This window comes from Leishmania braziliensis, chromosome 16, assembly GCF_000002845.2.
Source record: "Leishmania braziliensis MHOM/BR/75/M2904 complete genome, chromosome 16".
NCBI lineage: Eukaryota > Euglenozoa > Kinetoplastea > Trypanosomatida > Trypanosomatidae > Leishmania > Leishmania braziliensis.
The window spans coordinates 110,284-125,705 of record NC_009308.2 but is presented as its reverse complement, the minus strand read 5'-3'; the positions used below and the strand labels follow the sequence as shown (position 1 = coordinate 125,705).

The window sequence follows — 15,422 nt, the reverse complement described above, 5'->3', positions numbered from 1 at the left end:
GCCCCATGCCGTCGAACGACAGAAGACTAACGGCATCGCAGGGGCCGTCTCCAACGGGTGCCGCCGCCTTCACTGCCTCCTCTCCACGTCCTCTTTTTCCCTTGTGCGCTAACGAAAATGGCATTCGCGCACACGTGCACACAAAGAGCCTCATGAAGGAGACTTGATGCGTATTTCTGCCACACCTCCGCCGCTCTTTCTGTCCATCTCCCGACGCCTTCTCCCCCTCCCTCTCTGTCCCTCGCTCGGCTTGTGTAGATGGAGGACATCGGGGTTGATCGCTTCCTGGTGCTCTCCGGCGAGTGTCCGGGCGAGGGCGTTTGGTGCTGGGCCAGAACCTACACGGAGCTTGTCGAGTGCGTGAAGAGCGCCTGGGGTACCGATTTCAGGCCTCTCTTCAAGTACAGGCTGCCGTGCATTCTCTCCAACGCTAATCCTCACACTCATTGTGAGGTGGGTGAGGAGGAGGAGCAGCCGCGGCAAGAGGGGCCCCTGATAGGGGAGGCGGAAGAAGCCGGCCTTCTAGTGTCTACCCCGTCCCCGGCTCGCCCCTCCACATGCCTCGTCGTGCTCAACGATGCGGACGACTTCCACATGTGGAGGTATGGCGGAGCATACGTTTTGCTGGCAGCCGCGGGGGCTTCTCCCGCTGCAAAGTCGCGTGATGAGCGAGGCGCATTTGTCCACCATCATGGGTCGCCCATGGGCTCGGCACAGGGGATGGTGCACGCGGTATCGCACCATATGGACTACCATCGGCTCGGCTCGGCGGCGGCGGTGCAGGGGGAGGAGGGGGAGGGTCACAGGGAGCGCGTGTGGGAGCCGCGCCCGCTCACCTCTACTCTCTACGCATTTCGCTCTGGTGCGCCGGCCATAGGCTGCCTCGACGCACTGGAGCAGCCTTCCAACCGCAGCTGTGCTTTTAGCAAACGAGTCCGCACGCGTGCCAGTCCACCGGTGCGGCGGGCCGACTCCGACGCCATTCAGGTTCCGCTACAGTGCATCCTGGACCCAGCCCTCGTGCTCCGATTGGGTGTCACGGTGGTGTTGCGTCACAGCGCCGCGCCAGCGGAGGTGGTCCTCTTCTCCAGCCACACGCCGTCCGGTCAGGGCGAGCTTCCCTGGGGCGCGCTGTGCCTCAAGGCTCGGCACGCTTGGGGGGTGCACTCACCCCAGTTCCGCTACCTCGACGTCACACATGGTGTCACGCAGATGCTCATCAACCACGTCCACGACTACCGCCTGTGGGCAAGAAGTATGCGACTGTCGAACTGTGAGCTCTTGGTGGTGGAGCAGGCACCTTCGGCGACACGAGGCGCCGCGTTTGCATCTGGCGAGGCGCAGGCGGCAATCACCTCTTACTACCAAGAAGAATGGCCGGTGGAGCGGTACTTGTCCTCGAAGAGTGTGGTGAAGCTGGTGCGCGAGTTGAAAAGGCTTGAACGGGAGGAGAGGATAGCAGCCGTTGAACGACATGGAATAACGGCACAGACGGCACTCAAAGGCGATCGTACAGCCCTTACAGGGACTTCAACTCCACTACGAGTCACCAATGCGTCATCTGAGCCCCTACAGACCGACCCAGTATCGGCACCCTCTAGTGAGAGTGCAGCCGTGGCATTACCAGCGACGCTAGCGGGATCGCTGGCTTTCAGCTCGTATCGCCCACTTCTACTTCAGACTCTGCAGGGGCGTCCATCGACGACACCGGCCGCGCGTCGCAGCTGCTGTTGCTCCACGCCTTGTGCGACCTCATCCACTACCTCCACACAAGTACGCCCACCCCTGACGATAGACGACAGGATCGACGAGGAGATCCGAAACAGCTTTCCGGACGCTGAGCGTTACAAGTGGCTGATGAGCCTCATCTCACCTGAGCACCTCGGCGATGCTGTCGTTTCCAGCAGTGGTGGCCAGGAACTCAAAGAGCTCAGCGAGCGTGTGTCTAGTGCGTCTCCTGGCGGCGCAGACACGCCGCTGCGACAGTCTCCACGGTGGTTGCTTGAAAAAAGTGCGTTGCTGGAGCTCACGAAAGTCGCTGCGAGTCCCACACCGATGGAGGCAGTCCGAACGGGCACCGAAGCACAATCGTCACAGTTGTCTCCTACGCACCTGATTTATCAGGAAAAGCGCAACAGCGCTGTCCCTGCCGCGTCAGCTTATGACGATGCGCAGGTGTGCACATCCGTTACTGCCGCTCGCAAGGAGGCGGCAGCAGCAGCATCTACGAGTCCAGCCTTGCACTCGAACGTAGCGACAGTGGACGAGCCTGCGGCTGACGCACATGCTCGGGCACGACTGCACAATGCGTTGCTGTCCCATCATTTTAGTACGCATTCAACCTACACGACCAAGGCATACAGGATAGGGGCGACGCCGATAGGGTAGCAGGCGGGCATCTTCTCCCTCCGCTACTGCTGAGATGTTTTGTCCCTGTCCCCCCTCCCTCCCCCTCTCTCTCTCTCATCAGGTGTCTTTCTTTCATTGTACCTCCACCTTCATGTACAGCACTGCATCACTTGCCTCCTTCCATTCCTTTCTCCTCGTTACTCACTTACTCCTGAATTCTGTCTGGAAGACACACCAGCGAAGACGCGCCGCGCATGTGCTCCTGTGCTTTGCTGCTTACGTGGGGGCGTCAGTTTGTTTCGGACAGCCCACTTCGTACACGCGGATTCGCTCAGCGTCTGGGCAACACGGCTCGTTTTTTTTTCCCTTTCATTTTATTGTTTGTTCATTTCTCGTTCGCTTTCGCTGCCTCTGTGTTGCGGCGCCCTCAAATTGTCGTCCTCCTTTCCTTCGCCCTTCATTGTCCCTCGCGCCATGTAGGCTAAATCTCCCACGTCCAGAGGCCAGCAGTCATGTAACGAGACCGACAGAAAGAGAGCCCCACTTGTGTTTCCCCACCCGCCCCCCCTCCTCCTTAACCCCTCTGCTCGTTTTCCCTCCCTCTATTGTCCAGGCAGGACAGCGTTGCTGATGGGAGCAACACCCGCACAGACGTACGCGCGCCTCTCTTCATACGTCACCCTCTTTTTTTCCGTGTTATTGCCTAGCGCACGCGTGACGTAGCGCGTGTGCGTCTGTCTGCCTGCAATTGCGTTGCGCCACCTGCCACAGATAAACCCTTCAGCTGTGCAGTGATGGACGTCTGAAGTGGCGGTTTTCTTTTCTCTCTTCTCAGCTTGCATGGAGTGTGGACGTTTTCACCGGCCTTATAGGCTTCAAGCAGACATCCTCCGATATTGAGCTACGCGAAGAGCTGGTTGGCGGCAGCCGTCCCACACCAAAGGTGCAAGGGTGCTGAGGTTACGAGGCGACAAGAGTCCACCCTCGCCCGGTCCCGCACAGGCACCTCTCTCTGTTTTGGACTACTTGCAGCGGCGGGGGACTGACAGTGACGACATTGTGGTGTCCCCACTCCTGCCAGAGTCGCCACCGTCGTCTGTGTTTACTGTGAGGACGCCTCACCCGGCATTGCGCTCAATTATGCCACCGCGCGATTTTTTACGGGTCGCTCGAAGCGCACAGCACACCTCATCGCACTTTGTGATTGGTGGGCGCAGCGATGTATATTACGCACATCTCACTCGCGCTGCATGGACTTCACCCGTCGGGTGTCTGCCGCTGCCGCCACCCCCCCTCCCCATGTGCCCCTTCAGAAGGACAAGCAGTGAGCTCTTCGAGCGCAGTCACGTGCTCATGTACGAGCCACTCTCACTTGACGCATCCATGCCTGTCAAGGGACTTCGGACTCAGGAGAGTGCAGAATGCCCCTGCTGCCACGGACTCACCGCAATGTCCCGCCTGTCGCGGCACATGCAGGCAAGCCACCTAGGCAGGCCCCCTCCATGTGGCAGCGGTGGAAGTGGCAGGGCGGAGGCAGCGAGTCCTCCTCCCCCGGCAACAGCGCCGCTCTGGAGCTGGCCCCCAGGAGGCGAACATGCGAGTGCTGAGGGCACGTGCTGTGACCCACGACTGACGTGGCGTGCTGTAATCCAAAGGAATCGTCGCAGCGGCCAGAAGAGCCCGAGTGGTGGGCGGACGGGGCGCGAGGAGATCCATGGCGGTCAGCTCCATAGTGCATGCGTGCGAAGTATGCGGCGTCTCCGACATCCGACCGGGTGGGCTGACGAGGCACAGATGCCGGGTGCCGGACGAGAGCACCTCGGATTGGACCATCGAGTTCTCCAGGTGCCGGTGTAAAGTAGGCGTGGCGCGGGGTCTCCGTGGACCCTGGCTTGGGGCTGGCCGGCTGTCTCGTGGGCTCATGCGGGACGCACCTGGGCTCCCGCCGTCCGCCCGCACGACAGTCACCGCCGCTGCCCTCGCGCAAAAATGTCGGCGCGACCCGCGTGGATCAGGGCATGCTGTCCACCCGAGTTTCTGTGTGTCGCCGATCGCGCGGCGGGTACCGGAGGAAGGAAGGAGGGGCCGTGCGGAGCCCGTGAGCCGCATGGCCCGATCTGACGGCAGGACGGTTCGTCCTAGACGACCGGGATGTCGCCGTCGTGAGGGAGAGGCTGTGGGCGTATGCGTATACTTCTGGATCTCACTCGTGGTAGGCTGAACACGCTGGAGAATGAACTGCTCAGAGACTTCTTGGCAAAGCGCCAGGAGAGTGAGGGCAGCCATACACGCGCCTCTCCTTTCCTTGTAAATCGTGGTGACTCGCTCATCTCCTCATGTGGAAGACGCTCCCTGACGGGTGAACTCGAGGTTGACAAGGTCTTCTCGATGTCAAGTCAGGTGACTTTGCTGGGACGCGCTGTGGGCTTTATGTCCACTCCCCCCCTCTCTCTCTTTTGCTTTCCCGTGTGCTCGTCTGCGCGTCTCTGCCGGGGCTTGGGCGCGTTTATCGGGGTCTCACGTTCTTTTACATTTTTTCCCCCTCAACATGAATTGTGACGCGCGTGTGGGCAGTCATACGCGCACGCGAACCCAAACGTAGTCGAGCAGAATGTCGTTCGTATTTCATCATTGTCGCTACCCCCTTGCTTCCCCGTGTGCTTTTTCCTCTTGCTCCTCTCTTTTTTCACCCGGAACTCAGGAACACGTCTTAGTGGAGCACATTGCCGCAGCGTCCTTCCTCACACTGGCTCGACCAATCATCATGTCAGATTTGGCTGCGTGCGAGGCGGTGTCGTCATCACCACTGAAGGGGCCGCTTGGTTCCTTATCAAAATCAACTGTGATTTCTACTGCCGCTCCCTCTCCTGCTGGCCTCTCATGTGGTGCGAGTCCAGCACTGGCCACATCGACTGCGGCGGACTGTGCGCAGCACTACCGCGACGGTGCGAGGAGCGACCTGTCCTTCACGCCGTTCCGAATGGCGGAGAAGCGATACAAACTGTACGAACTCTCGCGGCGTGACGCACGCCGTCGACCGCCGCTGCCGGAGACAGACCTGACCGATGTGGTGCGGCTGCACGAACTCGATCGAAACACGGAGGAGAACAGGCGACTCATCCATCGAGTCGTTCTCCCACCACGATCGCATCATAATGCGAACACATCACTCTCGGCAGCGGACAAAATTCATCACGATAGCGATGTGGTGTGCTACACCTTTGCTGGTGTCCCTGGCCTTCTGCTGTTTCCTGGCGTGCTAAGCGAGGCGGAGCAGCAGCGGTGGTGCAGGGAGGCGGTGCTCGATTACGGCGACTCGGAGCATCACCCCAACATCCTCAGCACTCACGCCAGGGCTCCACAGAGCACGTCTTGCTATCAGCCCCCCATGCGGTGGGCCACGCTTGGGTACAGCTACGAGTGGACGCAGAAGGTGTACCACCGCGACCGCTACTCGACGTTCCCGTCTGCTCTGCGTCAGCGTATGTGCGACCTCGTCTCGCTTGTGGCGGAGGTGCGCCAGGATGGGTTCTGCTGCGCTTACCCCGATACCTACGAGCCGCAAACGGCGATCGTCAACTACTACCCTGTGGGGTCGATGATGATGTGCCACCAGGATGTTAGCGAGGAGACGCTGGAGCAGCCGTTGATGAGTTTGTCGCTGGGCTGCTCTGCCGTTTTCTTAATGGGCACGCAGTCTCGTGAGGATGCCCCGCACGCATTTCTTCTGAGGAGCGGCGACGTGGCAGCCTTCACTGGGCCCTCGCGGGCGGCCTTTCACTCTACACCACGCATCCTCGACGACTGCCCTGCGTACCTGACGGTGCCGGAGGATGAGCTGACGGATGCGGAGCGGTCCCGGTATCATCATCATGCCTACTACGCGCGCTCCATGCCCAACGGGGGCTTCTCGCGAGTGGACAAGGCTAGCATGACGGCGGAGGAGCAGGAGCGGTACTGGCGCCTTTGCATGCGGCACATGCGTGTGAACATCAATGCACGGCAGGTGTACAATGTGCAGTGCCCCTTTCTCTTCGATGCTCCACACGCCATGGCCTGTGGAGCAGACACAGGCACAGGCTGAGCAGCAGTCGTACGGTGTCAGAGAGGGAAGGGGGGAGGGGGAGAGGTCGAATGCGAATGCCGCTAAGCTTGCTGTTTGCTTGACAGCACGAACTCATCCTGAGGCAGCGCGCTCGTTTGTGCTCTTGTCCTCCTCGTCACCAGAGGGCCTCATCGCTGACCTCGTTGGCGCTCTCGGCATATATACGAGACGTCTACGCTCTCTTTTTGCGTCCCAATAAAATGCAAAGCAGCGGAAGTGATGGAAATCCACCCCACCGCGCCACGAGTGCGCCCGGCAGTCCTCACAAACATGCGCGGAGGTTGATGGGTGTCGCGCCAACGTCACTGCGGTCTTCATGCCCCTCCCCCCCTCCACTGGCCCAGTGTCTGCCATCACACCTCTCTTTGAAAGCACACGTCGGCAGCAGTGCGGTTTCTCTCTGTCTTTCTACGTTCCACTCTCACCCCCTTCCCCCCCCTCTCGAGCTGCATCCTAGTGAAGTTGCTCCCCATCCCGTCTTCATCTCTTTCGCAGGTCTAATGGCAGACTCATCTGCCATCGCCTTCATCTCGCACGCACTCCCTCCTTGAAGGTTAGCCAACTTATCAGCTGAGCTCGACCGCATCGACACTTCACGCCTTTGCGTGAGTGTGCCCGCCTGCTCGAAACAGTTTAACCCGGTTGGCCGATTGCGAGCCATCAGCCAACCTTACGTTTGCCATGGGATCTCTGCCTGGACGTGCTGACCACCTCTCTTTGGGCTCCCTTCGCCCACGCCGCAGCACGCGTTCTAGTCGGACGCCGAGGTGAAAGATGTTCCTGAAGGTGTTCGTTGACCCGATGGTGCTCTTCGGCACCTTGTGTATCTTGACACCGTCGTTTCATGCCCGTGACTGACTACCCGCTGAGTAGGTGCAGGCGTCTTTCAGGGAGACGAAAATGGCCTGCGCGCTGGGCATCATCCTGGCTGCATGGGCTTATCGGCGTCGTGTGGCGCTGTCGCGTTCGTCGCTTCCTCTGCCTGCGAAAGGCACAGCAGGAGGCCTCCAAGACGGGGGTGGGTGGGGCCTTGATGATCCGATCAACTGTGATGACATGATGGCCCCCGCCTACCTACAGGGAGCGCACGCGCGCGGGGTGGTACTTACTGAACGGCCTAACGACGCAGATGTTGATGGGGGACTGCGCCAGCGTCTTCGAGGCAAACCCGCTGCTTGCGGAGAACTGTGCAAAGCTTGACACGCGTTATGCCAATGATCTGGACAGCGTCAATTACTCGGTCGTGCACGTAGTGTCGCTCATGGTGTTGCTTGTCAAGGGCCCTCTGTGCGTGCTGTTGTACTGGCTTTTCCAAGTGCGCCATCCCATGCGCGACGCCCTCGAGTTTTTCACCGGTGCCACGCCAGTGTACGGCACGATTGTGCACCTCAGCCAAGAGGCTATCAGCGGCACGCCGATCCTGGGCGTCGACTACGATCTCATCTTCAGTCGGTATTTACCTCTTCTACGCTTGGTTTGCTGACATCTTTAGGATGTGTGCTGGTGCCTGCCGGTTTTCACTGTGCTGGGCTGGCGCAGCTACGTGCGGCTGCGCAACCACTGCACCCTCTACATGAGACACCACTACCGCCGCGGCAGCGATGGGCATCACCGTGGGAGTCGCCTGGCTGCGCACAGGTGAGAGTGGTGGTGGCGTGTGGTATGTATGGGCAGAGTGATGGAAGGTGGCACTCGAGAGTGTTTGTCTCGAGAGGCATTAGGGTGTGGGAGGCCTGTCTCGCAGCTGTCGACCAGGCGAGTCTGCCATCAAATCACCGCGGACCACTTTCTGGCAAAGCACAAGATCTCGCACTTGTAGCGTTTGTGGAGGACAGTAGCCCCACAGACACCATCATGCGTCTCCCCCCTCTCGCTCTCCCCTTCAGCATAGAGACGGAGGTCGGAACTGGACAGGGGGGGGGGGGGAGCTGCGCCACCACAGCCCAGAAGAGGCTCCCATTACACTCACGCATTCACCACAAAAAACGTATGTGCCCCCCCCCCCCCCCTTCCTCCCTCGCTGCCCGTGCGCTGCACGCAAGCCTTGCTGGGCTGGCGGATCGTTTAATGCGGAATGAAGAGACGGCGAGGGGGATCTGTACACGGGGCAGTGAGGTACGGTGCGGATGTAGCGTACGGAGAGATACCGTGGATATCTCACCCGACGCTGCGCACACTCGCACCTCTGCGCTTGTTCTTCTTCCCCCTTCGGGGACTGCGCAGGGGGCAAAGGATGGAACCGCTGCCTTTAGAAGTCGTTCGTTTGTTCCCTCTCTACGGTCTAGCTCCCCCTCCCCCTCCCCCCCCACTACCACGACCACGACTCGGGCTGCCACAGTGTGCCTTGTACAGTAGACTGCGTCATCCATTTCCGTCACTGCCACCACCACCGCTGACCTGACGGGGTTACGGGACAGTGTTTCGCACCCGCACGCTCACCGCTTCTTTTCATTCCTCTACCAACTCTCGTTCTCCCTCCCCCTTCTTGCACCGGCCGTGTCTTCTCACTCACCTTTCCTCCGCTGTCAGCCTCGCGCGCGTCGTTCTGTGAGTTGGGCCGAGTTCTTCGTGCGACTGCCTGCCTGCGTGCGTATCGGTGCGCACTTTTGCGAGTATGCGATGCGAGCAGACTCGCGTCGTCGCGCACCTCTCCAAGGCCAACTGCTCCCCCACGCTTCCCTCCTCCACACCCCTCCCACACACGTCTCCAAGCAGGGACAGGCACCGTGACGCACACGTGCAATGCACGCTACACTTCTGTGCGGTGCGATACGCGCGGCGGCGCTGCCAAAGAAAGCGGCGCCGCTGTACCAACTTCTTCGCGAAACTACGGCGCAAAGCGGGGCTGATGCAGAGTGCCCTACTCGAGCAGGCAATGCGCCTCTGAGCAGCTCCCTGCCGAAGGGCTCCTCAACGGAGGGCTGCACCTTACTCTCGTCTCTGCCGGTGGGAATGTTTGAAGGGCTGAATCGGCATGTCTGGGTGGACAGCAGGCGAGGCTTCTGCCACCTCTGCCAGGAGCCCGTGAGTAACGTCACGTTGCACTCCAGTGACCGCGATCACACCAGTATGCTGTTTTTCCTGCTTCTCTACACGGCGTACCCGAGACATGACCTGCTGACTGAGGCGGCGCAAGCCCCGACCGCCGGGGAGAAGGCGGCCGTTATGGTGAACGGTGCGAATTGCGCCTCGCGACCATCCTCTACCACCCCGCCTCTCCCGCCCGCTGCCCACGCCAGAGCCACAGCGCCGTCGCCGCCAGTGTCCGTTTCGAAAAACAAAATTAGCCCGCTCTTCACCCCAGATTGTGTCCTTAGCGGGGCGAAGCGGCACTTTCCGTCTCTCTTCCGCTACGTCACGGACTGTCGCACCACGGACCGCCTACACGTCGTCGACGATGCCGTGCGCCGCGCCGAGCTGGAGGCGCTCTTACTGTACCTGGCGCACCCACCGCATCAGGCGCTCTCACACGTGCTGCAAGGCCAAAGCCCGAATGGATTTTGGTACAACGGGGAGCGCATGTGGAAGGCCCACATCAGCCGCATCGTCACGCAGCTGTACCCGCCCATGTCGGCTGGCATGATGACCAACTTCACCCAGAAGTGCTGGGGCCGCACTAACGGGGAGCGGCTGTACGACGCACTTTGCCTGCACCGGATGAAGGCCTACCACGGCTGGGGCCCCTTCGAGAGTAAAGAGCGCAAGGCCTTTTTTTTAAGGCATCTGATCTGGGAGCTGCTCTGTGTCGAGGTCCGCGACGAGGTGTCGGAGGAGGCAAAACTCTTGACCTCGCTGGCGCTTCGACGGCTCGCGTTTGAGATGGTCTTCCTGCAGTCGATGGACTACATGGATCGAGTCCAGCGGGTGCATGAGCTGCTGGGCAGCCCCACACTGGACGAGCTGAAAAACCTTAACGTGCTCTGACGGGCGCATTCACATGCAACACCCCTCAACAGAACACTACCGATGTTTCATCGTTCTGAGAAGTACTGCGCATGGCACTGGTGGTGGTGGTGGTAGCAGCGGCGTTAGATGAACGGAAGAACGAGCGAGCGAGCGAGCGAGTGACGCCAGCGCAGGGGGAGATCGGCGCTTTGTTGTCGTACGCAATACACTGCGTTTGTAGGCACAAAGCCCAAAACGCGCACCGCCCTCTCCCCACTGCCTCTCTCCCCCTTTCTCCTCCTCCTGCTCTTGCCGTTCTCTCTTTTTCGTTACCGCGTCGTCTCTTGTGCTCCGTACACCGCTGTGACTCAGTTGAGGCTTCGCTACAGGCTTAAGCCACCTTCCGTGTTGGCATGTTGGCGCCGTGTTGCGCCGCACAAGGAAAAGGAGAGATGGAGAAGAAATATTTAATTCGGTATGTGGCGGTCGTGGGCGAGTGTGTGGGCGCATTTTCAGTGGCGCCGAGTGACGGTTGCCCAGAGAGAGAGAGAGAAGGGATGAAAGGCTGCGAGGGCGGTGATGCCAAGCAGGGAGAGAAGGGAAAAAGGAGGAGACGCTGCCTGTGTGCTGGCGCGCAACGGCGACAGCACACCCACGTCCCTCCTCCTCTTCTCTTTCTTCCTCTGCTTGACGCAGTCAATGTTTTGCCGCCCTCCTCTCTCTCTCTTTTACAATTTCTTCAGTAGCGAGCAGGGAAAGCGTATCACAGATGTGACTTACGTGACTCACACAAGCAGACACGCTCTACCAGGCCTATGCCAATCACGCTCCCCACCCCCACCCCCTCCTTTTCGGCCCTTCCACAGTCTCTCATGCATCCGCCTCTCTGCACTTGCTCCCCCACCCCCCCTCTCCTCCCTCCAACGGCTACGTGCCCCACGCACGTACCTACAGACAGGCACCCACATGCGTAACTGTGAACTGCCCACTGGCGGTGTGTGTGTGTGTGTGCGTGTGGGTGATGCAGGTGTGCGCTCCCCCCTCTCCAGGCGCACGTGGCAAGGTTTGATGACCGCATGGCGTAGAGACCTCTTGTAAAGGGGGTGGTGAGGACGACCAGCATCCTTCATCTGTGTCTCCTTTGTGCTTCAAAGTCTCCGCTAGTGAGGAGGAGGCATCGGAGGTCGCTCACTCACTTGGCTGGGGCTTTACTGACTGGCATGTGGCCACTGGCGATTAGCGGACTCATCAGTTTCAGGGCCCAGGGGCAGGGCTGCGAGGCGCAGTTTCGCGATTCAACCATCGTTTTTAATCCTGCATGACTTCGTGCATTTACCCCCCCCCCTTTACTCGCGCAGCAGTGTAGCTACAGAGCACTTCTCGCTCGGGGCAGCTTCCCCTCTTTCCCCTTTGCCCACAGCACACCCGCGAGACCCAAAAGAGGTCCACCCACCTCCCCAACCCTTGCATGTTTACCAAGCTTGGTGATGTAGTCGTCGCCCTGCCACATCAAGTGCGGTGACGCGAAGGATGCGTATAGAGAAGCACAGCCACGCAGGGTCCTTCTCTTGTCAGCCTCTCCCCTCATTGCCAGTGTATTTCACTTGCTCCGTTCAGGTGTGTGGGCAGCGCGCTCTACGTGGCCGGCTGTCTCTCTCTCGCTGTCTCCCTTTTTGGTTGCGTTGTTTTTCACTTTACCCCCCTCCCTTGTGTACAGCACTCCCTCGTTGCGCGCCTTACTCATCGAGGTGAGCTCGCTTTTCACCACCCCACCCCCTTTTTTTGGCGGAGGGGAATCTCCCTTTCTCTTGCCGTTTCAGTTTCTATCGTCGTGCCATACGCACCTTCAGCCCACACGCGGGGAGGGAGGGGGAGGCGTCTTGCTTTGCTGCCTCTTGGAACCCCCTCCTCGCCCAGCTTCCCCTTCCTCCCTCTCCCCGGGGTTGGAACAGGCCTGCGTGTGTGTGTGTGTGTGTGTGCGTGTGTTTCTCCTCTTACCTTGCGTGGGCTTCTTATCAGCGTTTTCTCCGTCCCGACGTTTTCCCCCTCCTTTCCTCGTGTTCTGTTCAATGCGGGATATTTTTCCACCCCCCTCGCCCTTCGGTGGAGGATACCTCCCACGGCGTGAGTCTTTCCTGTTGGTGTAGCCGACCCCTCCCTTTTCCGGCGACGGAGCCTTCAGGTATGCATCGCCTTGCCCGGAGAGATCACCGCGAGCCTCAGTGCCCACCTCGGAGGCCGTTTTCCCCCTCAAGAGACTCCGATCTTCTCGAAGGCAGAAGATCGACGACGGGTGCAGGCGACTTTGCGAAAAGTGAATTGTGCCTCGCTCAATCTGCGACGAGAAGACGAAGATAACGCGATAGAGGTGCGTTATCGCGTGGTAGTCTTAGTAAGCAATTTTGCCTGCCTCTCGCCTCGCTAGTTTATCGGCTGTAGGGCTGGGCTACTGGAGGGGTGGGCTTCGAGGCAGTGGCGCCTCAAGAGCAGAAGAAGTGAGTCAAGCGAGAAGCGGCTAAACGGACTATGCGAATATCCCCGCAGAGCGAGTCGCTCGACGACGAACGGCCGGCAGGGGCGTGCGTGCGTTTTCTTTTTCGTGGTCCTCCGCGCTTCGGCGAGGGGGTGGGGGGGCACACACGCCCAACATGAAGCGGAGGAAAAAAGGGCATTTCTCAACTCTCATCATCTGCTGGCAGCACTTCATCTCTCCCCCCCCCCCCCCCCCCCCCCCCCCCTCTTGTGGGGACCTGCGCTTCTTTGTTGTTGACACCTTCGAGAGCAGCTCGCAAGTGTACAAAGCGAACACACGCGGAAGAAGACGATACGCACACGTGTCCTCTCTCTCCGTCTCTCTCACCCACGCACACTCTGGCATACCCCTCCTTGCCCCCCACTCCCCAGAGCCCAAGCTAGTAGGATTCAGGACACCCGTTACTCTCGCTCTCTCTCTCTCTCTCTCTCACGCTCTCTACGCCGTTGCGTTGCCACTTTTCTAGCATTTTGCTGGTGTGCCAAGCGCCTCTGTGTCGGTGTCTGGGGATTGCCCACGCGTCCCTCGGTGCATTGTCTGCTCATTTTAATCACTTGCTGACACGCTCACCATCGCCCTCGTCGTCACCATCCATCAAGCATTTTTCTTCCCGTGCTTTGCGCTCATCTGTTGTGTGCTGGTGTGCCACGAACGACCCCCCCCCTGCCCGCCCGCCCGCTCCCTCCTCGACCGACGTACGTTACGGACACGCACACTTGGAAAGTGGGAGCGAGAGCGAGACATCACGCAGCCCGTCAGCGAAGACGAAGCAGAAGTGAAAAGGCCATAAGGGAAAAAGACTGCGAGCAGCTCCACTACAGACAACGTGGGGGCCTGACCACGGAGTTTCTCACACCCCAAGACAAACCTACATACTCGTAGATAAGGCGGGAGGACAGGGCCGGGGGCTACCGAGTGAGCTGCAGGCGACAACGTGCACACTGAATCAAGGGCGTCGAGATCGCACCTATTACTGTGGCCCCCCTCCGCCATCCCAGTCATCCCTCAAAACCTACTTTGCCATTTTCTTCAACTCACCCCACCTTCATCCCCACCCCTCCATCCTGTCCTCTTGCTTGTGCACCTGCAGGTTCTCTTTCTTTTCTTACCCTTGTACGTCCGCCTCCCTTTGTTTGCTTGCTTGGCCTCTACGTTGGTCTTCCTCCTTGTACTCATCATTGTCGCTGTTGTCATCACCCTCGTCTCTACTACCTGGCGCGTTCTCGCTCTCCCTCGTCGTTGTTCTCCTTAGCAGTGCTCGCTGCGCGTGCGTGCGTGCGTTGTCTGTCGTTTTTTTGTGTCTCCCTCTTTGGCGTTGTCTTTTTTTCCTACTCTTTTAATACTTAAAATTGACGTGTGCGTGCGCGTGTGCGGCAGGCCGTCTGTGCCCCCCCCCCCCTCTTTCAAACCAGCCGTCTCCTTAGTGCTTCCCCCTCCCCCCTGCCTCAATCCCTCCCTTTCTATTCAAGCGAGAAGAGGAGAGGCTGAACGCCAGGCACACAGAAAGGGGCACACCGAGACGCAGATCAGAGAAGAGGCGCACAAGCAGGGGCGGTGGAAGGAGGAGGTCGACTCTCTCCTCTCTTCTTTGAAGCAGAATAGGCTAGGGCAGCAAAGTGAGGGGGTCGGCACTTGCCTCGACACGGGTGAGGCGGGAGGAGGCACTGTTAGTCATCTTGCCTGTACCCATCCACATACAGACACGCAGACACCAACACACACGTGCGTAGGCAGGCACGTGCGCTGCACCAGCAGCTCAGAGACTTCCTTTCGCCGTTGTGTGTCTCGGTCTGCGCGTTCTTGAGTGTGCGCTCCTGTTCAAGCTCGCGTGCCACTTGCCAAGTAGTCTTTCACTTCTTTGCCCGTAAGCCAACTTCTTCTATGTTTTGCTTTGCTGTTTTGCCGGTGCTTTTTTTTTTTTGGCTTCTCTTGTGTTGTCGGTTTAACTAACGTTGCTCGCTGGCGTCCTTGTCGCGGTTCTGGCCTCGCTCGCTCGCTCGCTCTCACTCACTCACTGTACGCCCCTCTCCTTCCCCCCCTCCCCCTCCCCCTGCACCGCTGCTCACCCGTGCCGAGTCGTTTGTCCGCCTTCGCTCCCCCCCTCTCTTCCCCCTCCCCTTTCGCTTTGCGCAGCGTGTTTGCTCTCCCTTCGCTCGCTTTTTCGAGCCTCCCACTTTTTCCTACGTCGTCTCTCTACTGAACTTCCGCTGTTTTCCCCTCCTTCCCTCCCCCCTCACCCCCCGCCTTCGCCTCTTGGGCGTCGCGAGAGCCGGCGCGAGTGTGGGCATGCGGCGGAGGTCTGCCCCCCCCCCCTTCACCTTTGTTGTGTGGTTGCCGTGCATTTTCACACTGTTTCGACGTGTACCGCTGCTTTGTTGTGGCGGTCGTGCTGTCCATACTCAGGCATAGGCGACAGGGGTGGGGAGTGAGGGGCCTGCAGCAGGGCATCACCTATTGCTGCCGCCTTCCTCCCCCTCCTCCTCCCGTCTTACTCGCTGGCGCTCGCTACTCAAAGCGTTTGCCCATCGAACGCACAACGCATTCTCAGCC

The 15,422-nt window shown here is 59.7% G+C and overlaps 3 protein-coding genes and 1 pseudogene across 4 annotated transcripts; all 4 read left to right on the top strand.

The window, feature by feature from the left end:
* Positions 1-594: 594 nt before the first annotated feature.
* On the top strand, positions 595-2,388 carry LBRM_16_0370 (conserved hypothetical protein; the record flags this gene model as incomplete). Its single annotated transcript, XM_001563590.1, has 1 exon — positions 595-2,388. The coding sequence occupies one exon, from the start codon at positions 595-597 to the stop codon at positions 2,386-2,388; it is 1,794 nt and encodes a 597-aa protein (XP_001563640.1).
* Positions 2,389-5,329: 2,941 nt separating this feature from the next.
* Positions 5,330-6,433, top strand: LBRM_16_0360 (conserved hypothetical protein; the record flags this gene model as incomplete). The annotated part of the gene is made up of 1 exon (XM_001563589.2): positions 5,330-6,433. One exon carries the CDS (start codon positions 5,330-5,332, stop codon positions 6,431-6,433), a length of 1,104 nt encoding a protein of 367 aa, XP_001563639.2.
* Positions 6,434-7,583: 1,150 nt separating this feature from the next.
* On the top strand, positions 7,584-8,096 carry LBRM_16_0350 (annotated as a pseudogene). The gene has a single exon. A coding segment is annotated over exon 1 (513 nt).
* Positions 8,097-9,196: 1,100 nt separating this feature from the next.
* LBRM_16_0340 (conserved hypothetical protein) lies at positions 9,197-10,378 on the top strand (the record flags this gene model as incomplete). The annotated part of the gene is made up of 1 exon (XM_001563588.1): positions 9,197-10,378. One exon carries the CDS (start codon positions 9,197-9,199, stop codon positions 10,376-10,378), a length of 1,182 nt encoding a protein of 393 aa, XP_001563638.1.
* Positions 10,379-15,422: the final 5,044 nt, after the last annotated feature.